Raw genomic sequence first — 25,420 nt, forward strand, 5'->3', positions numbered from 1 at the left:
AGAGTTTTAGATCCTTTCGTATGCTAGCTTCGATTGTATGGAGTAGAGGAGAACTAAAGTCGTATACATATGCGTGTATATGCAGCTCTGCTTTTAGTTACGAGTGGCAAAATGACTTGATTTTGTGTCATCATACTCTTGCAGATTTCACTTGATTGCATTTGTAATGAATTCGGGGTTTATAAGATTGCCTAAGTGTGTTATGGGGGCTTCAATCAGATTTGCACATTTGATGAACCTCCAAGTTGTGCTTGAGGATGATATGCTGCTGACCGGCCGTTGACCATTTCAGGGCATACCTTAAAATATTATATTGTATTTAATAATATATCTCATTCCAAAAAAAACAATTATATCAACAATTTTTATTATTTATATAAAATATTATATTTACAAGTTTCTCATATTTAAAAACAATCAATAGCATGCTCCAAAAGAGAAATTATTTACGGGGTTGAATCGGAAAGATGGAGGCCTCCAGAAAACTCCTCAATAAAAAATTAACTATAATGCGGCTTTCCAACAACATTCCCTAGGATTTTCATAAGAAATCGAAGAGGTGATGTCTTTGGGTCAACAACAATTATTAACAGTTACATACCTATTGTGTTTGCCGCGGAAACCCTTGCACGTCTCCGGCAAGTTCATTTGGACTTAGATTTGGGGCTCGAGTAGGTTTGGGAGGTTTGTGATTAAAGGTGAGTAAAATCTGAGTTGATTCAAAAAATTCGATAAAATTTTTAAATTTTGAATTAAATAGTTCAAGTTATTTGAGTTAATCAAGTTATTTGGATCAACTCGAATAAAAAAATTAAGTTTTTCGGTTTAACTTGAATATGAATTACACAATTCAAGTTATCCGAAAATCCGAATAAGAAAAGAGAAAACTACGCCATTTTGATAAATGTTTACCTTTTCTAAAGTTAAAAGTCAAAACCATTAAGTTAAAATGCAAAACTACGTTGTTTTGATAATTGTTTACTCATTAAGTTAAAAGGCAAAATCATTATATTGCTTATGTTGTTAAATAATTTTATACTTCATTTGCTAGTTAAATTATCAGTTCATGTAAACCAAACATTGAGTATAGATAATAGAATTCATTAACTTGACTCGACTTGACTCGAAATTTTTTGACTCGATTCGATCCAATTCAAAAAAAATTCAAATTGAGTTCGGTTGTTGAAATAGGATTCATCAACTCAACTAACTCAAAATTTGTTTACTCGATCAAATACTCACCCCTAGTTGTGATTGAAGTTGATGCCCTCACGGTGGTCAAGAAGCTTCAGACAAACAGAAGAGACGAATCAATTATCAGTGCATATATTGAAGATTCAAAATCCATGTGTTTAAACTTTAGAAAATGTGTGGCGCATCTTTTGGCTACGGAAAGATTAAGGAGGGAGTGGAATACTTATCTGCTTAGAGGAGTGCTGTAACACCCCTAACCCGTATCCGCTGCCAGAACAGGGTTTCGGAGCATTACTACCATTTGCAGATCACTAAAAAAAATTAAAATACTTACGATTCAACGCATCATATAAAATAAATATATTACCATTCAATCAACAGTTTGGCACTTGTATAAGCATCAAACAACAACATTGTTAGTATACTTGCACATATCTCATATAAATTCAACATTGATATATCTATTTTTTCGACATGTCGCACTTGAGTTTAATAATTTTCTCAATTACATAATTTCATTGTATCAACATATCAAAGATAATCATATATGTACATGTCATGAAACATATCATGCTCTTATCGTTTCTTCACAAGCATATATCATTCATTTCATTATATCAATATTTTATGCTTCATCATTTCCATATATTTTATGTATATTTATTCTGGTAATAGCTTATATCAAACTTAACATAAATTATATTCCATGTACTTATACTTATTTCGTTTATCCATTTTCATAATTATTTCATACAACGCTTTTGTACATATATTTCCATATGACCAGTTCTTGTAAACATTTCACATAACCATTTCATATAACCATTCGTCATCTGATACATTTTACCTGAATATCAATTGTTCAACAGATGTTATAGCGTCTCCCATCCACGGTCTTATTTATCTTTGACGTGATGCCATAGTGTCTTTCAACTATGGTCTTACTCATTTTCTGTCATGTTGCCATGGTATCTTTCAACCATGGTCTTATTCTTTTCATGTCACGTTGCCATGGTATCTTTCAACCATGGTCTTACAACCATGGTCTTACACATTTCATATTAGGTTGCCATGGTATCTTTCAACCATGGTCTTACACACATGTTGCCATGGTATCTTTCAACCATGGTCTTACACATTTCATATCAAGTTGCCATGGTATCTTTCAACCATGGTCTTACACACAGGTTGCCATGGTATCTTTCAACCATGGTCTTACACATTTTATATCAGAGAGCACACTCCCGCGAACCTCATCCTTACAGTGGGATTACCAGTCCAGACTAAATCCCCTGTATATAAACTCATAGAGTATTGCCGGGATTACCAGTCCAGGCTAAATCCCCTGCAACGACAATTACTCTAATGAGCTTGGATCTGAATTACCAGTCTAGGCTAAATTCAGACCCTAATTCGGATTACCCTTCCGGGCTAAATCTGTTTTACACATATTCTTCGAGAGGGCTATATCAGGATAGGATCACCCGTCCGGGCTAGATCCTTTTTACCGTCAATTCCTTTTCAGAGATCCATCGAATTTTCCTTTCATTCAACCGGGATTTCTTTTCCTTTTATCAAATTTATCAATGTTTGATAAATTTTCATACAATGAACATTCAAATCATATTCACATAAATAACATACAATCTCAAGCATTTAAGAATATAATTCAAGTTACACGAACTTACCTCATTGCTTGCTTGTGTTTATAATTTCATTAATCTGATATCTTTTCTTTTCCACGATCAAATCTCATATTTGAGTCGTCCGGATCTTTATAAATAAATTTGATCATCATTTTCATTCATTTCATATTCTAATGCATTTAATTAATGCTCTAGGCAAAATTACCATTTTGCCCCTAAACTTTTAATTAATGATGATTTCATCCTTAGGGTCAGGAAAATAAAATTCTTGCAATTTAATCCTTATTTCCAGCTATTATTCTCATATATATTGATAACAATCCATGAATTCTATAAAATATCAGAATTTTTCATAATTTCAACATTTTTCAATTTAATCCCTAAAACATGTTTTCCCCGATCTTGAACTAAATTAATAATTTCATTCAATTTTGTAATTTAAATAATAAAATAGTCCATTTCATGCAATTTGGTCATTTCTGACATGTTTACAAAATTGCCCATAAAGTTTTACTTTTATTCAATTTAGTCCCTGAGCCTAAAATATGCAAATTAGCCATGCTAGATGAATATTCATACATATTTTTCCTCCTCCTCCTCTCCATTCCACATCCTTAATGTAGATAACACACTTGTAAGTAACATTATCCATAATTTTTATTATTTACTTTTATGAATATTCAAGCTGTCTATCTGCATCATAGTCACTAAATTATTTATATCTGGATCTATAGAACTCCAAATTAATATCCGATAAGACTCATATATATTCTTACCATAAAAATTTCAGAATTTTTGGTTTAGCCAATAGTACAGTTTATTCTTTAAAGTTACCCCTATTTTGCTGTCTGATAGTTCTGACCCCTCTTCACCAAAAATTAATTATCTCCTTATACAGGATTCAAATGATGTTTTTGTTTGTTTCTCTTAAAAATAGACTCATTCAGAATTTTATAAATATAAATTTAAGCCCCTAATTATTTTTATTCAATTTTTTATGATTTTTCAAAGTCAGAACAGGGGAACCCGAATTCATTCTGACCTTGTCTCACAAAATTAATTATATCTCAAAATTTACAAATTCATTGCTTACACTATTTCTTCTATGAGAAACTATACTCAATAAGCTTTAATTCCATATTTTTTTCATCTACTAATTCGATTTCTACAATTTATGGTGATTTTTCAAAGTTAGTTTACTGCTGCTGTCCAAACTGTTTTTGTGCAAGCTATTAATTACCATGTTATAACACCCTTATTTTCTTTTTCTACACCATTTCTCATCACTTTCTCTTATTTTCTGTTCACTAACATATCAAAAACATAGGACCTTATGTAAGAAAACTCTACTATAACATTATTTCCATGCTTTGTCAATAATAACAAACTTAAAAACATATTGAAATCTTGATATACTTACCTTGTTCTATTGATACTAATCTTTAACTTGATTTTCTCTCTCCTTCAGCTTCTATTTCTTGAATCCAACTTGATATTCTAACTCCCCATGCTCTCCTTAACATTTTTTTCTCTTGGTAGCTATGGAAATTCATTTGATTTTTGGGTGAAAATGGTGAATTTTTGGTAAAAGGACTAAATTGTAAAGAAAGCAAAACTTTCTTTCTTCCTCTCTTTCTCTCACGTTAGTGCATGGGAAAATATGGATGAGAATTTCTCATCTTTATTTCTTTATATACTAATAAAATAATAATAAAATATCTTATTAAAGTATTAATAAAATAATATTTATCTAATTAAATAATTATAAAATATCAAAATATCTCTAGCATCATTATTACTTTCTAGATTTCTCTCTCTTCCAATTGACCATTTTTCCCTTCTTTATCTTTTAAAATTTCATCATTGAGTCATCATTTAATTTGGTAAAATTACAATTTAGTCCCTCATAATTCTTCATCTATTCAATTTGGTCCTAATTCATCAATTTTCCTTAGTTTCTAGATCATTCCACTCTTAAATTATTTACACTATTTGTCCTTCAACTTTTTCATATTTACACTTTAACCCCTCAAATTATGAATATTTACTCTTGTGCAACAAAACTTTTCTCACTTTTACAATTTAGTCCTTTCTTGAATTAATATATCATAATATACTTCTCAATATTGACATAACTCAAGATTTCCCTTTTTGTCACTTTATTTCCTTATTTTACTATATCAAGGATAATATCTTACTGTAAAAATTTTCAGGGTATTACAAGTGCTGAATTTTGCAGTGGATGTGGTGGAAAATGATCACCGGGAGGTACATTCAAGAGATGAACCCCAGGTTTCTAAGGTGTGGTAGGTCAACCCAAGCTTGCTACTGTTTGGTTGTCATTTCTTAAAGGAAGATGGAGGGTTGTAAAGGGATCAGAAGAGAGTGAAATGATACTTTTACTTACAGGGCTTCTGGTTGACTGATCAGTTTCTAAAAAGAAGTGCAATTGTTTCCTTGGAAAGGAGATGATTTTGGGAATGGGATCTTGGGCATTCATTGTTTTGTCTTTTCAATGCTAAGAGAGCTCATTTATTAGGTTGGAGTAACTTTTGTTTTTTAGGCATTTTGTTTTTCAATTTCTAGTTTGTTTTAGATTTTGACCTGTTTACTTTCACACAATAAATGATAATTCTAGCCGGTTCCATAAAAAAACAACAAATAGTCAATTGAGTTTTAACTCGATTGGTTTTAGTATTATTGTTGTATAAAAAGATTTAAGTTCAAGCGTATTAAAGCATGTTTGTCCTTCTATTTAAAGATTGAGATGAATTATGAATAGTTCTAAATATTATATTAACTTATAAACATTCTGTGAAAAATAAAATAAAATAAAATAAATAAAATAAAGAACACACAAATTTTACGTGGAAACCCTTTCGGGAAAAAACCACGGGTAGAGGAGAAGAAAATTCATTATGTCGAAAAATTTGAATCAAATACAAGAGGAATAGACTATGTCTATTTATAGGCTTGCAAAGCCATATTCTAGTAGGATTGAAACACCTTATCCTAATCAATATAAAATAGATGGAGTTTAATAAGGTTTAAAAACTTTATTCGAAAATAAAATAAAAGAAGTCTAGTTCTATATGGATTTTACTTTTATTTTATTTTCCATCATATTTTATTTAAATAAGAATTTGGGTCACTTAATTCTAACAATCTCCACCTTGACACAAATTCTCAATGAACAAGTTCTTCATCGCGAACTTTCAATAAACAAGTTCTCCACCTCTTCCATAAAACTCCTTAAGGGTTTAACTTCAACAATGAACACCAACCAAGTCTAAGCAATGCTCAAACTTGGTTATAGGAAGTGACTTAGTCATCATATCTGCAAGATTTTCGTGAGTACTAATTTTGCTCACAACAATATCACCACGAGCAATAATATCACGAACAAAATGATACTGAATATCAATGTGTTTTGTTCTCTCATGAAACATTTGATCTTTTGTAAGAAAGATGGCACGCTGACTGTCACAAAATACTGTGCTGATTTGAAGGTCTTTATTGAGTTCACTAAATAGTCCCTTCAACCAAATAGCTTCTTTACAAGCCTCAGTAATCGCCATGTACTCAGCTTCAGTGGTAGACAAAGCGACTGTAGTTTGCAAAGTGGCTTTCCAACTAATTGCACAACCTCCAATTGTAAAGACGTAACCTGTGAGAGATCTTCTTCTATCAAGGTCTCCAGCAAAATCAGCATCAACATACCCTATAACTCCATCTTTAGTTCTTCCAAACTGTAAGCAAACATTAGTAGTGCCTCATAAGTATCTTAAAATCCACTGAACTACTTTCCAATGTTCTTTACCGGGATTTGCCATATATCTGCTAACTGCACTAACTGCATATGATAAATCTGGACGTGAACAAACTATAGCATACATGAGAGATCCCACTGCACTAGAGTATGGAACATGTGACATGTACTCAATCTCATCATCTGATTGAGGAGACAAGGCCGATGAAAGTCTGAAATGGGCTGCTAAAGGAGTACTAACAGGCTTAGCACTCTGCATATTGAACCTGCAAAGAACTTTCTCAATGTACCCCTTCTAACTTAGGTACAATTTACTTGCTTTTCTATCTCTGAGAATCTCCATACCAAGTATCTTCTTTGCTGGTCCTAAATCTTTCATCTCAAATTTTTCACTTAGTTGGGCTTTAACCTTTCTTATCTTTCATTTATCTTTTACTGCTATCAACATGTCATCAACATAAAGAAGTAGATACACAAAAGAACCATCACTGTTTTTCTTAAAGTAAATACAACTGTCTAAACTACTTCTTTTGAAATCATAAGAAGTCATAAAGGAATCAAACCTCTTGTACCACTGTCTTGGTGACTGTTTCAAACCGTAAAGGGACTTTCTCAGCAAGCAAACATAGTCCTCTTTTTCTGAGACTATAAAATCCTCTGGTTGTTGCATATAAATATCTTCCTCAAGTTCTTCATGCAAAAATACAGTTTTTACATCTAACTGATCAAGCTCCAAATCATGCATGGCCACAATACCAAGCAAAACTCGAATCAAACTATACTTAACAACTGGAGAGAACACATCTGTGAAGTCCACTCTTGGAATTTGAATGTAACCCTTTGCAACAAGCCTTGCTTTATATCTGGGTTCTTCAACTCCTAGAGTCCCTTATTTCTTTTTAAACACCCATTTACAACGAACAACCTTTTTACCTTTAGGAAGTTTCACAAGGTCTCATGTTTTGTTTTTGTGGAGTGATTCCATCTCTTCTTGCATAGCAAACATCCACTTTTCTGAGTCTTCACAGCTAACCGCCTCAGAATAATTAGATGGCTCTTGATTCGCATCTATATCTTCAGCCACATTTAAAAGCAACTAGATCAACCTCTGCATACTTCTTTGAAGGTTTAATTTCTCTTCTAGTTCTGTTTTTGGCGATAGAGTATTGTGGTGAAGAAGCAACTCTATTCTCAATTTTTGTTCTGGCTTGAGGAGTTGACTCTGTATTAATCTGATGCTCCACCTGCTTTTGATTTTCTTTATTGGAAGATTCTTTAAGAGATAAGTTAGGTAGTATAGCAGTTTCATCAAAAACAACATCTCTGCTAATCACAACTTTTCTATTTTCAAGACACCATAACTTATACCCTTTTACACCAGCTTTATAACCAAGAAAAATGCATTTAATAGATCTCGGTTCCAATTTTCCATTATCAACATGAGCATACGCAGGACACCCAAAAATCTTTAAATCAGAATAATTAGCAGGATTACCAGACCATACCTCTTGTGGAGTCTTTTTCTCAATGGCAACGGATGGAGATCGGTTGATAAAAAAACATGCAGTAGAGGCCGCTTCTGCCCAAAATGCCTTCGGTAAGTTGGCATTTGACAACATACATCGAACCTTCTCCATGATCGTTCTGTTCATTCGTTCTGCAACGCCGTTTTGCTGTGGAGTATGACGAACATGATCCCTTCTGACTTGCATAATCTATTAAACTCATCAGAACAAAACTCTAAGCCATTGTCTGTGCAGAGGTATTTTATCTGTTTTCCCTTCTGTTTTTCAATCATAATTTTCCAAGACTTAAATGCGAAAAACACATCACTTTTCTGCTTCAGGAAAAACGCCCAAACTTTTCTGGAAAAATCATCAATAAAGGTTAGCATATAATTAGCTCCACCTCTCGAAGGCACTCTGGATGGCCCCACAGATCAGAATGAATATACTCCAACGTTCCCTTCGTGTTATGGATTCCTCTAGTGAATCGAACTCTCTTTTGCTTCCCAAAAACACAGTGCTCACAGAAATTTAGTTTGCAAATTCCTTGTCCATTAAGAAGTCATCTTTTGCTTAATTCTGCCATGCCATTCTCACTCATATGCCCTAGGCGCATATGCCAAAGTTTAGTAATATCATCATCTGACAAGGAAGAGGAAGCGATAGCTGCATCACCAGTAACAGTAGAACCCTATAAAACATATAACTTGACAATATTTCTCTGCCCTTTCATCACAACAAGGGACCCTTTGGAAATCTTTAAAACCCCATTTTCAACTGTGTATGTGTACCCTTTTGAATCAAGAGTACTCAACGAAATTAAATTTCTTTTCAATTCTGGAACATGCCGCACCTCACTAAGTGTTCTGACAACTCTATCAAACATCTTAACTTTAATTGTTCCAACACCTACGATTTTACACGAAGCATTATTTCCCATCAAAACAACACCTTCAGATACTGTTTCGTAAGTTGTAAACCAATCCCGATTGGGACTCATGTGGAAGGTGCAGCCTGAATCAAGTATCCACTCCTCACTTACTTTAGAATCATTGACAGAAGTGACTACAAGTTCACCATCGCAGTAGTCATCTACAACATTAGCTTCACCGGAATTTTCTGGTTGTTTTCCCTTTTGATTCGCAGCCTCCCTTTTAATCTTATTTTGTAGCTTATAGCACTCAGATTTAATGTGCCCTTTCTTCTTGCAGAAGTTACAAGTTTTACCTCTGTTTGAAGACTTCGATCTACCCTTAGATTTACCATGAGGATTCCGTTCCTGTGTCCTACCACGATCATCATCAGCATTCCGATCTTGTCTCCCACGAACAATGAGACCCTCTTCCAGTAGTCATCTACAACATCAGCTTCACCGAAATTTTCTGGTTGTTTTCCCTTTTGATTCGCAGCCTCCCTTTTAATCTTATTTTGTAGCTTATAGCACTCAGATTTAATGTGCCCTTTCTTCTTGCAGAAGTTACAAGTTTTACCTCTGTTTGAAGACTTCGATCTACCCTTAGATTTACCACGAGGATTCCGTTCCTGTGTCCTACCACGATCATCATCAGCATTCCGATCTTGTCTCCCACGAACAATGAGACCCTCTTCCTGAGAGTCGGGTTTAACCACAAGATGCTTCATCTTATCATACGAGGTTAGAGAATCATAAACCTCATCAACTGTGAGAGACTCGCGGCTATATAAAATCGTGTCTCTAAAGGTTGAATAAGACGGGGGCAACGAACAAAGTAGAATCAACCCTAGATCTTCCTTATCATACTGAACCTCCATGGCCTCCAAGTTTGAGAGAATTTCTTTAAACACTGTTAAGTGTTCATGTACAGACGCACCTTCCTCTAAACGATGAGCATAAAGACGCTGCTTCATATGCAACTTGCTTGTTAGAGTTTTCGACATACATATTTGTTCTAGCCTCTTTCATAATGCAGCGGCAGTTTTCTCTTTCATCACATCCTGCAAAATTTCGTTGGACAAATGCAGATGTAATTGTGTTAATGCCTTTCGATCCTTACGCTTCTTCTCTTCATCTGTTAATGTCGAAGGCATCTTATCTATCCCTTGCAGGGCATCCTCCAGATCCATCTGTACAAGAACTGCTTGCATCTTAATTTGCCACAACGCAAATCTGGTGTTGTGATCCAACAGCAAAATTTCATACTTCAAAGATGCCATTACCGTGATCGAGATGAATAAACCGGAAGCTCAGATACCAATTTGTGAAAAATAAAATAAAGAACACACAAATTTTACGTGGAAACCCTTTCGGGAAAAAACCACGGGCAGAGGAGAAGAAAATTCACTATGTCGAAAATTTGAATCAAATACAAGAGGAATAGACTATGTCTATTTATAGGCTTGCAAAGCCATATTCTAGTAGGATTGAAACACCTTATCCTAATCAATATAAAATAGATGGATTTTAATAAGGTTTAAAAACCTTATTCTAAAATAAAATAAAAGAAGTCTAGTTCTATTTGGATTTTACTTTTATTTTATTTTCCATCGTATTTTATTTAAATAAGAATTTGGGTCACTTAATTCTAACAAATTCAAAATACTTTCACAATTAAATTAAATTAAAAAAAAACAACCAATCACCTAATGCAGGGCATTAGTTACATACTAGTTAGAACATAAAAAAGACAGCTCTTTTGTTCCCACTTCTATTCCCTTCTTGGTTGTTGCCCTCTTCATCTTCTTTTGTTTCCATTTTTATCTCCTTTGTCCACACCAATAAAAAAGAGTATGAGATTTGTATGACCCAAATCTCATTATTTATTAAAGAAATAAAAGTAGTAAAATAAAGGGATTTGTACTAGGATTGCAAGTACGAACCATGCTGCACAATTAGAATTCATATAAAATTATACTTTTTCTATCTAAAATTGATTAGAATAGAGCTTTTTAAACTTTAAATAGATATAGTAGAAACTACTCTTGTATCATTCAATTTTTAACATTAGTAAATTTCTCATCCTCTACCCGTAATTTTTTCTGAAAAGATTTTTCACATACAATCTTTTATCATTATTAACATTTAATATAACAAAGAGCTAATACCCAACACCTCTTTATTAGTAGGCTCACTTGCTTTTTATTCTTTTACCTCTCAATTTCCTTTTTGTTGCTTCATCCACCACAATCTCCTTAGGCCACGTTCTCCTTTGCTTCTCAGATGAGCTTTTGCAATAAAAAGTGTTTTTCCCTTAAAAGCATTAAGGAACAGACATTATTTTAAAAAAAAAATTAACTTAAAATAAGTGTTTTTTCATAGATGAAAAAGCAGAAATTTTTAACTTTTTCTCAGCCAAAAGTGCTTTTGGCTGATATTTACCTTTTTAACCTTACTTTTTCTTCTTTCAAATAAACGTTAGAATGCCCATTTTTTTTTCCCATTTTCTCTTTTGTCTAAACCTTACTTTTCCTCTGGTTCTTTGTTCCTCTTCTCCACTGGTGAGTTTATCTTTTCTTCTTCTTCTTCTCTCTAATTGTTCATTATGCTTTAGTTTTTAGTTATTTTCTGATTGTTTGATTTTATGAAATAATTATGAAATAAAAGAAGTTCTTTCACATTTTTTTCAGCTTTTCTCTTTTACTTGTACCCTTGGTTCTTGGACTTGACAAAGTAAATCCCAAGTTTGTGAGCTTATTACGTTTCTTCATTTCATTCTTTCGTGTTTGATAGATTCATCGGGCATTATCCTTTCCATAAGTTGATTTATCATGTTTGTATCAATTAGTTTTCTGATTCTAAATTTTTCTTCAGTCTGGTTCAATCTCCAGACACCTATGATTGCTAAAATTAAGACTTCCTCTTTAAGTATTTTTGTAAGATTATCCACTTAATAGTGAGAAGATAGGATTTCCTTACTCCTATTTGATGCTAAATAATCAACTGGCATGTTCCTAAAATTCTTAGGTAACAACACTGGATAAATTCTAGTCAATTTATCATAGCATGGTTGTTGTCTCCTATTCTTGAGCTGTGATTATATTGAAGATGAGTGCATTGATTTAGTGAAATTTAATGAAGGAATCAAGAATAGGTTCTTCAAAGCAAAGAAGTAAACTTTTAAAAAAAAAATTCAGCACCCTCTGTTGCTTATCGCAAAAGATAGATTGGAAAGTCTGAGTGGATTTTCATTTTTTTTATGCTAGGCATGTTTGCTAGAAGTGATCCTCACAAAGTAATTGATCTGTTTCATTTCAAAAAGGCATCTTGCAAATGGCTACTTCTTTAATTAGTACTTTTTATTTTGGTGGAAATATTGGTAAAATCCAACTGTTGGTTCCCTTAGTTAGAAAATTTTAGCATTTTATTTTCTGCATAATTTTATACCCTAAAAGCTGAGATACTAAAGATTATGCACATCATCTCTAGCATTTCTTTACCTTTATTATATTTTTTAAAATAATAATTGATAAAATATTGTTCATATTGACTTTTTAATTGGGTTTGATACTATTATTAGTTGTGTTCTCTTTCTTGGTTATTATTCCGGTCTTGGAAAGTTGATTTTGATTGAGAAAAAAACCTTAGAATCCTATCTTGATTTTGATACACATGTAAAAAAATATACTTATGTGACATTTGAGTTTCTTGATTGCTTTACTGGCTAAATTGAATATGTTCGTATACACAATAGATGAGTACTTCAGCAGTTGAAGTTAGTGGTGAAAAAGTCAAAGCAATGTGGGATAAGAGATTGACAGAAATATTTTGTGATATTTGTATTAAAGAGATATTGAAAGGCAATAGGCCTGGTACTGATTTCACAAAAGATGGATGGTTGAAAATAATAACCAACTTTGAGAAAGAAACAGGCAAGGCTTATTCACAAAGACAACTTAAAAATAGGTGGGATGCCCTAAAAAAAGAATGGAAGGCTTGGAAGAAACTTAAAGGCGAAGAAACTTAATGCCCTAAAAAAAATCGTTGATGCATCGGATGATTGGTGGGAGAGTAGGCTAAAGTTACATTAATAATTTTGAATATTTTTGTTTTTTTCTTATTTATGAGGTTATTGATAATTACTGTTAAACTATCATTTTATATGTAGGTTGTGCTTGAAGCTAAAAAATTTAGAACATCAGGCATCGATCCTGAATGTGAAGGGAAGTTGGACCAAATGTTCATAGGGATAGTTGCAACAAGTGATAAAGCATGGGCACCTTCGTCTGGTACACTCCGTAGTGATTTTTTTTGAGGATGTTAACAATGAAATACCTGAAGAAAATGAGGAAGAAAATGTGAGAAATGATATTCACATTTTAAATGATGTTCAGATTTCAAATGATTTTCACATTGATGGGAACGGTCAAAAAAGAAAAACACCTGAGATATCAAGTTCACATTTTAAAACTGGAAGAAGAAATCCTCAAATCAAATTGGAGGGGCTGCAATATTGTCCAATCAAATAGAAAAATTATGCATTGCAGCTGACAATATGAGTCAAGCTACATCTAGTTTGACTCCTGTTATGGATCCATATGGTATTCTACAAGCAGTCAAAGTGCTTGATAGCATGTCAGAACAAGTTCTAGAAGCTAGCCCGCTATACTTTTTCTCACTTAAATTATTACTCAATAAGGACAAACGAATTATGGTTTTTTCAATTAATCCCAAGATTAGAGCTTTGTGGCTTAAGACGGAAATGAAGGATAGTTGAAAATTTTTCAATCTTCTAGGGTTCAGAGATATCTACTATGTGACTAAACAACAATGCTAAACTAGTTTTATCAATAGTTATTTATGTTTGGTTTTTGGATATTGAATTTTTGTTCTACTTATTTATGTGTAATCTAGTTTTATCAATGGCAGTTTATGTTTGGTTTTTAGATATTGAATTTATATTCTACTTATTTATGTGTAATCTAGTTTTATTAATAGTTGTTTATGTTTGGTCTTTGGATGTTGAATTTATGGTCTAATTATTTATGCTTAGGGCTAGTTTTATCAATAATTGTTTATGTTTGATTTTTGGATATTAAATTTATGTTCTACTTATTTATACTAAATTAGTTTTATCAATAGTTGTTTATATATGATTTTGGATATAAAATTTATTCACAAGTGATGAGTATATTTGAGAATTCCAGCAGTGATGAAAGTGATGATGAAAGGGAAAAGAAAGAGATTTTACAAAGCATGGAATGTTTTAACCAATTATTTGTTGTTGCATATTCTTCCGTGCAATTATATTACGAGAAGTATATATTGAAGCAACTATGCATGGACTCAAAACAGTCAGGTGAGACATGGATCTGAGAGATCTTTGATGGTTACAAATCATGTTGTATGATTAATTTTAGGATGTCTAAAATTGTATTCACAAGTTTGTTGAAAGTTTTAGAGACAAGATACAGCTTTCAAACTTCAAGAAACATATCTTCTAGTGAAATGTTGAGAATTTTTTTATACATCTTGGGCACCGGTGTAAAAGTTTCCCAATGTCGAGAAAGATTTCAAAGGTCTAGGTCAACAATAAGTCGATACTTTGCAATTGTGCTTGAGAAAGTATCAAGGATGGCCATTGATTTAATTGCATCCCAAGATCCTTTTTGATTCTAGATATATGCAGCATTTTAAGGTTAAAATTTAATTTTATATTATTATATTTTAATATTTTTGGTCGACTAAAAATATGCACGAGACTAATATAATTATTTGTTTAGGATTGCATAGGTGCAATTGATGGTACTCATATTGTCGTTATTCTTCCACCAAATGAACAAATTCCCTATATTTGAAGAAAATGTATCCCGACTCAAAATGTTATGGCAGTGTGTAATTTTAATATGTGTTTCACCTTTGTAATGGCTGGATGGGAAGGACCGGGACATGACACTAGAATATTTCTTGATGCAATTCGAGATCCAAAATACAAATTTGCTCACCCACTAAATGGTTAGATATTTCATTTATTTATTTGTTTTTTAAATAATAAAGTATAAGTTCTTAATTGATAATTTTTATAAATAAAAATTCTTGAATTAATTGTTTGTTATATTATGACATGTAGGAAAATATTATCTTTTTTATTCTGGATATCCTCAAATGAAAGGTTATCTTGGACCATACAGAGGTCAACGATATCATTTACCTGACTTCCGTAGAGGTAGACCGGTATCTTGTAAAGAAGAGATATTCAATTATTCACATTCATCATTACATTGTGTGATTGAACAAACTTTTGGTGTTTTGAAAAAAAAAATGGGCCATTTTAAAGGATATTCCAAGTTATAGTTTTGAAAAGCAAACGATGATCGTTGTTGCTATAGTGACGATACACAATTTTATTCGAAAACATGTCGGTCGAAATGATGCAGATTTTATGGAATACGAAGATATTAATAGGGCATATGAGAATATTATTGATTCAGAAAATGCGCATGGTCAAGAAAGTGATAATGATGATAACGATGATGACGATGATAATGATGATAACGATGATGACGATGCAGATTTTATGGAATACGAAGATATTAATAGGGCATATGAGAATATTATTGATTCAGAAAATGCGCATGGTATAGAAAGTGATAATGATGATAACGATGATGACGATGATGATGGTAATGATGACGGTGAATCAAACAATTCAAGTGGTTTTGTAATGGAATTAACAAGAGATGCTATAGCTTCTAGTTTAATGAATTCACTTTAAATTGTAAATGTTATTGTAAAATTTTTAGTATTTATATTTGGTATATAAATATTATCCCTTTTTGAAACTTTAATCCTTATATATATAATATTTTAATTTGTTAGGTTTATGTTTTCTATGTTATGTTAATATCTAGTATGAGTTATATATTCAAATTATATTTTAAAATAAAATAATACAAATGTGTTAAAATCATTAATTAAAAATAAAAAAATCATTTTTAAAATAATACAATTGTGTCAATATCTAATTACAAATATTTAATGATTATATTTAAATATTGGGTAAACTACAAAAATAGTCACTTTTATTTGCCTCAACTTACATTTTAGTCACTTATGTTTGAAATGTTACATTTTAGTCACTTATGTTATTATTTTGTTACGAAGTGATCACTTTTTCGTTAAGTTCTGTTATCTCCCTAACGTAATCCTACGTGGCAGTCCAACTAGATTTTAAGTTTATCTGTTAATACATACTTTATCCGGCTAAATTATGCATTTGATTTTCTATTAACAGATAATTTAGCCGGATGAAGTATGTATTAATAGATATACTCATACGTCTTCCAGGTTACGAATGTAAATTGTATAAGGACTTACATAAAAAATGTGTAAACGTTGAGGGCGAATTTTGGATTTTGTAAAGCCCTAAAATTTTTGTTTTTGATTCTGTGGTGTTTTGACACAAATATTTATCTGCTTTAGTGGTTAAGTGTTCTGAGTGTATGTGGGAGGTTCCAAGTTCAAGCCATGCTTTTGGAAAATTTTGAAAATTTTCTAAGTTAAGCCTCACTCTTGTTCAATAAGCTTTTTCTTAATTGTTTGCAAAAATTATCAGAATGGGCTTACTGGTCTAGTGGTTAAGTGAAGTGTTGCTGTGTTGGAGGTCTTGTGTTCGATTTTTTGCGATGGCAATGAGTAGTATTTTTGTTTTGAGTTTGGCAAGAGTTGTGCTGAAAGGGATTCTGAGTGGTGGATGCGTAGTGGGAGTTGAGAGAGAAAATTAAAGGATTGGGTTGCAGTGGATAACTGAATAGTGGGTGGTTGTGATAATGTGGGTAGTGTGTTTGAGTAAATCAGTTTTTTAAATTCTCTCTTCAGAGAAAAACTAATGCTTTTTCCTTTTTATTATTTTTCTTTTCTTTCTCTGTCGTTTTCTCTTTCCCACTTGCTGTTGAAATTCCTTTGAAATTCCCCTCCCTTTTTGCTTTCTTTCCGTTTCTTTTTCCTTTGCGACGTAAATCGCTAATAAGTGGTAAGTAGTATATTGGTTGGTATCGTTCTTAGATGATTGTTTTCATTTTTTTTGAGTCTAAAATTCTAGGTTATGATAGTAGCGTATCATGTGGAGTAAGGCTCTCGTTGTATTGTTTCGTAATGAATCGAGTCAAAGTGTTGGGGTAAGTTCTAATCGCTCTATGGTTGAGTATTCTGGTTTCGGGTTCGGTTATAGTTCAATTGTTAAATGATTAATTGAGTGGAAATTGGTCGAATATAGGTTCAGAAAGGCTCGGGGATCGGTTCAACTTTAATTGAAACTAAGTGTGTACTCGATTACGTAGAAAACAATATTTCAGCGAAAGCCGAAAAACCCACTGTCGACGCTACACAGGTGTGCAAGCCACATGGGCGTATGAGCCCATTTTCTCTGAATTGATTGCTAAGGTTGAATGAGTCACCCAAGTTGACTGTGAAATTGACTATTTGAATTATGCACTGAGCATGTTATGAACATGTAAACTAAACGGTATATGTATCTGTTAGATCTGTGATAGCATGTCATTCCATCTTATGTTGCATTGCATTGCATTAGGGTGGGTGATTATATGTGAAGGAAGTGTACTGAAAGGCTCTTAAGCCTAATATACTGGCAGCTCAATTGCAAATTACTGTTTTGTGCCGCATTCGGTACTACCTAGAGTGTAGGGATGGGTGGGTTGATTTAATCCCCGCATGGAGTGTAGGGTTAAACGGAGATGGTGTGTAGATACTGGTTGGGTATTGTAACACCCTGAATTTGGGCTTAGAAGTTTTGGGCCTTGAGCATGGGAGCGGTTGAAGGCAGCTTATAATATTCTGTTGTGCATGCAAATTTCGTTAATGGAGGCTTGTTTTAGTGGTTAAGTGTGTTGAGAAGTGTTGGAGAAGTGCTGGGTTTAAACCTGGACTCTAGCAAAAAAATTGGTTTAAGGTGAATTAAACCCTGGGTGTAGTAGGTAGGCCTTAAGAATATTGTTGGAGAAATTGTGGCACAAAAAACCTTATGGCTTAGTGGCAAGTGGCATGTGGAGCATTTGAGGGGAGGCATGAGTTCGAATCCCATGGCAAGCAAAGAGCATTTATTTTGCTAACAGGGGGCGACAAGAGTTGGTGTTGAATTTAAACTCTGATGTTGGAGGGATCCCACATCGGGAAGCTAACATAAGAGTGGATGGGAAGCTGGCTTTAAATTGAGAGAACCATGAGGAGAGTAAAGGTACCTTTCTTGGCTGATCCCTTTCGCTTTATGGCGTGCTCGTTTGGGTTGGGCGTCGGCTAAGAGTGCTCGGAGCGTGGATTAACTCCAATCTCCAATCAAGTGTGTATTTATCACTACTCTTGTTGTTGGATGGCTACTTCGGGCCGCGATGGGCCGAAAGGGGCCTACGGGCCCAATTGGATAAGTTGTTTGATTGTGTAGTAAATATTGGACTAGGCTAGGTGAATCGCATATCTGTGGCTAGGTTTGGGCTAAAAGGGCCACACGAGCGTGTGGGCCCATTTGGGCCGAGAATAGGCTTTAGGCCCATTTGTATTGTTATCCATGTTTAGAATACTTTAGTTTACCAATTACTGAAATGCCCTTGACTTGTAAAATTACCAAAGTACTCCCGATTTACAGAATTACCGTTTTACCCTCGATTTACAGAATTACCGTTTTACCCTCAATTTTTAAAATTACCATTTTATCCTCGATTTACAGAATTACCGTTTTACCTTCAGTTTACAGAATTACCGTTTTACCCTCGATTTACAGAATTACTATTTTACCCTTAGTTTACAGAATTACTATTTTACCCTCGATTTATAGAATTACCGTTTTACCCTCGATTTGTAAAATTACCGTTTTACCCTTGATTTATAGAATTACCGTTTTACCCTCAGTTTACAGAATTACTGTTTTACCCTCGATTTACAGAATTACCGTTTTACCCTCAGTTTACAGAATTACTATTTTACCCTCGACTTACAGAATTACCGTTTTACCCTCAATTTGTAAAATTACCATTTTACCCTTAATTTACAGAATTACTGGTTTACCTTCAGTTTACAAAATTATCGTTTTACCCTTAATTTACAGAATTACCGTTTTACACTTGATTGTGAAATTACTGAAATACCCCTGTAGGGTAGAATTTCTGAAATACCCCTATAGGGTAGAATTACTGAAATACCCTTATAGGATAGAATTACCAAAATACCCCTGTAGGGTAGAATTATCGAATACCCTTGTAAGGTAGAAATACCAAAATACCCCTGTAGGGTAGAATTACCGAGATACCTTTGTGGGGTAAAATTACCATTTTGCCCCTAAGGTGTTAAATGACTGTTTTGCCCTTGTGGGCAAGTGACTGACTTGGACTGTGTGGTTGACAGATTTGATTGTGAATATATGTTGGTGATATGAATGACTTGACTGTGATTGTTTGATTCAAATATGGGCATGACATTCTGCATACATGACATGTTGCATGGGTTGGGATTTTGTACGGAGGAAGCGTTCTGGTGGCTATGCCACAAATATCTGTTCTGGTGGCTCTGCCACAATATCTGTATCTGGTGACTCTGTCACAATATCTGTTGACCGATCGATGGCTGAGCGCCGATCACGTTACCGAAGGCTGTGTGCCGTTGTTGTGGGCTTCGTGCCGATTATAGACCCGTTATTAATGGCTTTGTACCAACCTAAATATGGCTTTGTGCCATCTTGAGTATGGCTTCGTGCCAAACGTATTTACCTGTAGCTATGTGCCTAACATATTTGCTGACGACTCTGTGTCGATCATATTTACCGAAGGCTGTGCGCCAGTTATATTACCGTCACTAATGGCTATGTGCCGAAGTTATTACAATTATCTATGGCTTTGTGCCACGTATTCTGTTAGGTGGCTTTGCCACATTATCTGATTCTGGTGGCTCTGCCACAATATCTGTATTTGGTGACTCTGTCACGATATCTGTTCTAGCAGCCATGCTGCAAATTTTATGGTGTGTAGCGGATGGGTGGGTCGAGTTGTCTCCCCACATGGTGTAAGGTTGGTACGAGGGTGTATACGGCTGGATTGGGTTGGGATTACATTCACATTCTGATTCTGATTCTGTCACCTAATTCTGATTCTGATTCTGATTCTGTTACTAATACTAATTCTGATTCTGATTCTGTTACTGATTCTGATTCTGATTCTGTCACCTAATTCTGATTCTGATTCTGATTCTGATTCTGTTACTAATATTGATTTTGATTCTGATTCTGTTACTGATTCTGATTCTGATTCTCATTTTGGTTCCAATTCTGATAATGTTTCTTATTCTGTAATGGGCTAAGGTCTATCTGGTACTGTCTGTTGTAATGGGCTAAGACCTGATTGGTACTGAAATTGTAAGTAAGGCTGGGGCCAGACTTTTAATTCTTTTAGATGACTGACTGTTCCTTTTTATAGTAAGGGATTTCACACTGAGTTTTCGTAAACTCACCCCGTTTATTAACCTTTCAGGTAATTTCCAGCCTTAGATGGATCGGGGTTGCTAGGGGCTCAGAGGAAGCCACACACACTATTTATGCTACAGTTTTGATTATTACCTTTAAATTATTTTATGTGGGTTGTAGTAAAGCCGTTGTAATTTTCTGGATTTCAAATTTGGAATTTTATTTATTGTTCTTATAATTGCTAGTATTAGAACACGATTTTCTAAAGCAACTACTGTTATTCAAAACATCACGTAACCGCAATTGTTTTTAAAGTAAGTTTTCGCAACTACCAAGATTTTTACAAAGTTGTTAAGAATGTTATTCAGCTGAGGTTTTCTAACAAGGTTTAAAAAGGGTATAAGTTTTTAATTATTAAGAAGGGTTTTTAATGGAAACATGGTTTTCGAAAAACACTTCAATGTGACACGCCAAGTTCGAGCCAAACTTCCAGGCCGGGTTTGGGGTGTTACAGGTATGACTTTGTTACTAAATACTGCATGACAGTGATTGATACTGTGATGGGCTAAGGCCCTACTACATATTTGATACTGTACTGAGATGGGCTACGGCCTAAACTGTTACTGATACTGAAAAATACTTAGGCCCAGGATTGTTTTAACTGTGCACTGTGATTTGCTATTGTTTGTTTTTCTGTCAGATTATACACTGAGTTTATGTAAACTCACCCTTTTGTTTAAATGTGCACAGGTAATCCCCAGATCTAGATGGATCGATGGGGCGGAGGACTCAACGGTGACCACAGTTTTTAGACTTTACGTTCTTTTAATTTATGTTTTATGGTTTTATTATTATTGGGATGTAATTTGAGAACTCTTGGGACTTTTGCTTAAATTTGGTTTTTATTTTATTTTTTGAAATTATAACTTCTAGTCGTAGGAAGTTTGGTTTTCAAAAAGCTAACGTATTTTCTAAACTCACGATTACTTAAACTGTTTTGTTTTAAAAGCTTCCGCAACAAGAAACATTTTAAAGCAAATATTTTAAATAAGTAAAACGATTTCCTTTAGAACTAATAAGAGATAAAGAAAAACATTAAACGGAAAAGGGTTTTATCACATCAACATAGTTTTCAAACACCCTATCATGTGACATTACCAGATTCAGCCATAACGTCAGCCAGGTTTAGGGTGTTACAGACTTTCTTGTTCCGGGTGTTTGCTTGTTATAAAGTGAAGTATTAAAAATAAGTTTACAATATTACCAACTTTCATTGACTATAAAATCTAGTTGGACTGCCATGTAGGATTACCTTTAGGGAGATAACAGAACTTAACGGAAGAGTGATCACTTCATAACAAAATAATAACATAAGTGACTAAAACGTAACATTTCAAACATAAGAGACTAAAATGTAACTTGATGCAAACAAAAGTGACTATTTTTGTAATTTACCTTAAATATTTAAATATAATTTATATATTCTAATTAAATTTAATAAATAATTAATATTTATTACTTAGAATTATTTAAAATTAATATTATATATTAACATATTAACAATAAGTTATAATAAATTATGTTTTATACTGTTGCTAAAATATCATAATATTAACTAATTTAAACATTATTTAAATGCATATTTATTACATTACAAAATCATGTCTAAAATGAACATTTTATTTCTCAAAAATACTTTTTGATAATAATACCAAACACCCAAATTTTAAACCAAACTTTTCAAAAACACTTTTCAATATCACTTTTCAAAATCACTTTTCAAAAATATTGCCCATCTAGGGCTTATGCTCCTCCATCTCCCCCTCATCCCTACCTTAATCATGGTGCTCTTCCATTTCCATTTTCTTTTTTTCCTTCATTTCCTTAGCTTCCTCCAACTCTTTCCTCGCTTCCATCACGTATGCACGTGGGGTTCCTATTTGGATTGTTGGAGATGGCACCACCATTGACTCTGATGGTTCCCTCCGTCTACTCTCTAACGAAGCCCTTCATCTTGTCAATGATTTTGGTGCTGTTGTCTGGGACTTTGGCACCACCAACCAGGGTGTTTCCTCTGCTTCCTTGGAAGACTCTGGGGAACTCTAGCTACTAAGCAATGGTAGTTCGGTAGTTTGTTCTTCATTTGATCATCCAACGGATACAATCATTCCGACAGAACTTCACTATTGGTAGAGTTCTAACATCAGGGTTGTATTCTTTTCTCTTCAAAAGTCATGGTAGGGGGAGCTAGAAGGGTTTTTGGGTGAAAATTAAATTGTAATTTTAATAATATAGTTTCATCATTTTCATAATTTATATATTTATATTTTTAAAAGATTAAATTAATTTTAAGGGCTATAATTTTATTTTATTTTTAATACTTTAAAATTTTAAAAATTTTAAAGAGTTTTAAAAAAATTCCAGAGGGAGAGTGCTTCCAGCCTCCTAGATACGCCTCTAGGTAAGCGAATTTAACTTTGAGATGGAATGATAGTATTTTTTATTGGACACAAGGGTTGAATTCTTCTTTTGATGTAAATTTAACTTTACCGATTTAGGGTTGCAACCTATTGGTATTTTGAGTCTGTTTGATCCTAGTTTGAGTATTAGGGTAATTATGGCTTACAGTAGTGATTATACGAAAGGAAGTAATATTTTGAGGTTTGTAAAGTTCTTCTATGGGTAGTGGGACTATAACAGTTTTGAATCAGTGTGATGTTTTTGGTTATTGTGGGAATATGGGAATTGTAGTTATAGTGATACGAGTCCAATTTGCGGGTGTCCGTCAGAGAATTTTAGGTTGTTGGAGGTGAATGTTATGAGGCAAGGGTGTAAGAGGAAAAGGGATATAGAGGATTGTCCAGGGAGTGCTGCTATATTGGAACAGGATCATGCTGAATCTTTTACTTATCCGCCTGAGCTGTCTTCTCAGATCTTCTTTGTTGGGATATCAGCTTGTAGATTGAATTGTCTTGTCACCGCTTCTTGTGTTGCTTCCACTTCTTTGTCGGATGGAGCAGGGCTCTGTTACTTGAGAACTACTGAGTTTGTGAGTGGGTATCAGGTTTGTGGACCAGTATTTTCAAACCCATCTCCTTTTGCAGATAATGATGAGAATGGGAGAGGTTGGAGGGTGCATGCCTGGATTGTGGCTACCATGTTGGTTTTGATTGCATTCGAAGGCAGTTTAAGGAAAAGCTTGGAGCCAGAGGATTAGGGGTAAAGGAGTTTTATCTAATAGAGCGGTTGTGGCAGTGAAGCAACTAGAAGGTATCGAGCAGAGTGAAAAGCAGTTTAGAATGGAGGTTGCAACCATCAGTAGCACCCACCATTTGAACATGGTAAGATTGATTGGTTTTTGCGCTGAGGGCCATCACAGGCTTTTAGTTTATGAGTTCATGAAAAATGGGTCTCTAGATAACTTCCTTTTTACCACAGAAGAGCACTCAGGAAAGATGTTGAGTTGGGATACCGTTATAATGTTGCCCTTGGAACTACAAGGGGAATCATGTACCTTCATGAGGAGTGTAGGGACTGCATTATTCATTGCGATATAAAGCCTGAGAACACTCTCTTGGATGAAATTTTCAATGCCAAAGTGTCAGATTTCGGACTTGCCAAACTTATAAATCCCAAAGACAATAGATATCGAATATTGACAAGTGTTGGGGGGCCAAGGAGCTATTTGGCACCTGAATGGCTTGCAAACCTTCCAATAACTTCAAAATCTGATGTTATAGCTATGGGATGGTCTTGTCTGAGATAGCGAGTGGAAGAAGGAATTTTGATGTATCAGCGGGCACAAATAGGAAAAAGTTCTCTATATCGGCTGATGAAGAGTTCGAGAAGGGTAATATAGAGGGAATTGTTGATAAAAAGCTTGTTAATCAAGATGTGGACATGGAGCAAATAACTAGGGCAATTCGGGTTAGTTTCTGGTGAATCCAAGAACAGCCTTCTCAACGGTCAATGATGGGAAAAGTGATTCAGATGCTGAAAGGAATCACAAATATTAAGAGACCGCCAGTACTAGAAGCTGCCATTGAAGGTTCTATAAGCAAAGCCAGCATAAACGTGAGCAGTAATATCAGCATTTTCTCAACTTTTGTTGTTTTTGCCCCCTCTCTCTCTTCAGCTTCTTCATTGCAAACAGTTGGGGTATTTCATAATGATTAATTTTTAAGTGGGTAAAAATTGTGATTTCAGAATCTCATCAGATTCTCCGTAAATCAAATATGTAAAAATGAAATATAAAGATTAATGAAATTAATATAAAAATATATTGAAGATCAATTAAATAATTTAATAAAAAAATAGTAATTAAAGTTCATTAATTAAATTGTCAAGTCTAAATACTATTGAGTTTTAATTAAAAAATATTTGAGAGCTTAGATATTAATTAACTAAAGGATTAAAATAATTAATAAATCAATTTAGTGGATGAAAAGATGACATTATCATCTTCCTTCCCAAGGCGTAGCCATTAAAAGAAAAAGAAAGAAAACTCAAGCACTCAATCATTAATTTTATCAAGGCAATCAAGTGTTTTTTTTTTAGAATTTTTTTAGATTTTTTATTACGGAAGTTTGAATTAGTTAATCTGTGCATTAATTTGTTCAATTAAATAATATTTAGCAAGTTATCATTATAATAAATTGATTATTTTGAGCTTAATTTGAAGAAATTAATGGTTAATAAGTTTAGATTGTGATATAGACTAAATTAGAAACTAAAATAAATGTGTAACATTAGAAACTAAATTGAATAAATTATAAATTGTAACGAAATTATGCTATAGATAGAAATTATATGATTTTTAATGAAAAAAATGTGAAATTAAATTTTGATCCGGTGCTAGATAGTGAAAAATATCAGTATCCCGGATATAGGAAATAAATTGAATAAAATGAAAAATATGTTGGCTATGTA

The 25,420-nt window shown here is 33.6% G+C and overlaps 1 protein-coding gene and 1 pseudogene across 1 annotated transcript; both read left to right on the forward strand.

The window, feature by feature from the left end:
* The first annotated feature begins 15,397 nt into the window (after window positions 1–15,397).
* Window positions 15,398–22,597, forward strand: LOC107890087 (prostatic spermine-binding protein-like). Its single transcript, XM_016814600.1, has 2 exons — window positions 15,398–15,722; window positions 22,380–22,597. The coding sequence occupies exons 1-2, from the start codon at window positions 15,398–15,400 to the stop codon at window positions 22,595–22,597; spliced, it is 543 nt and encodes a 180-aa protein (XP_016670089.1).
* Window positions 22,598–22,607: 10 nt separating this feature from the next.
* LOC107890088 (G-type lectin S-receptor-like serine/threonine-protein kinase At1g34300) lies at window positions 22,608–24,784 on the forward strand (annotated as a pseudogene).
* Window positions 24,785–25,420: the final 636 nt, after the last annotated feature.

This window comes from Gossypium hirsutum, chromosome A09 (genome assembly GCF_007990345.1).
Source record: "Gossypium hirsutum isolate 1008001.06 chromosome A09, Gossypium_hirsutum_v2.1, whole genome shotgun sequence".
NCBI classification, from domain to species: Eukaryota; Viridiplantae; Streptophyta; class Magnoliopsida; order Malvales; family Malvaceae; genus Gossypium; species Gossypium hirsutum.

Excerpts from the sequence above, each read along its gene's own strand:
- LOC107890087 (XM_016814600.1), top strand. The coding sequence starts at position 15,398 with ATGATCGTTGTTGCTATAGTGACGATACACAATTTTATTCGAAAACAT. Across the intron at positions 15,723-22,379 it reads TGATGATGGTAATGATGACG|CTTCCTCCAACTCTTTCCTC; the intron begins GTGAATCAAACA and ends TCATTTCCTTAG.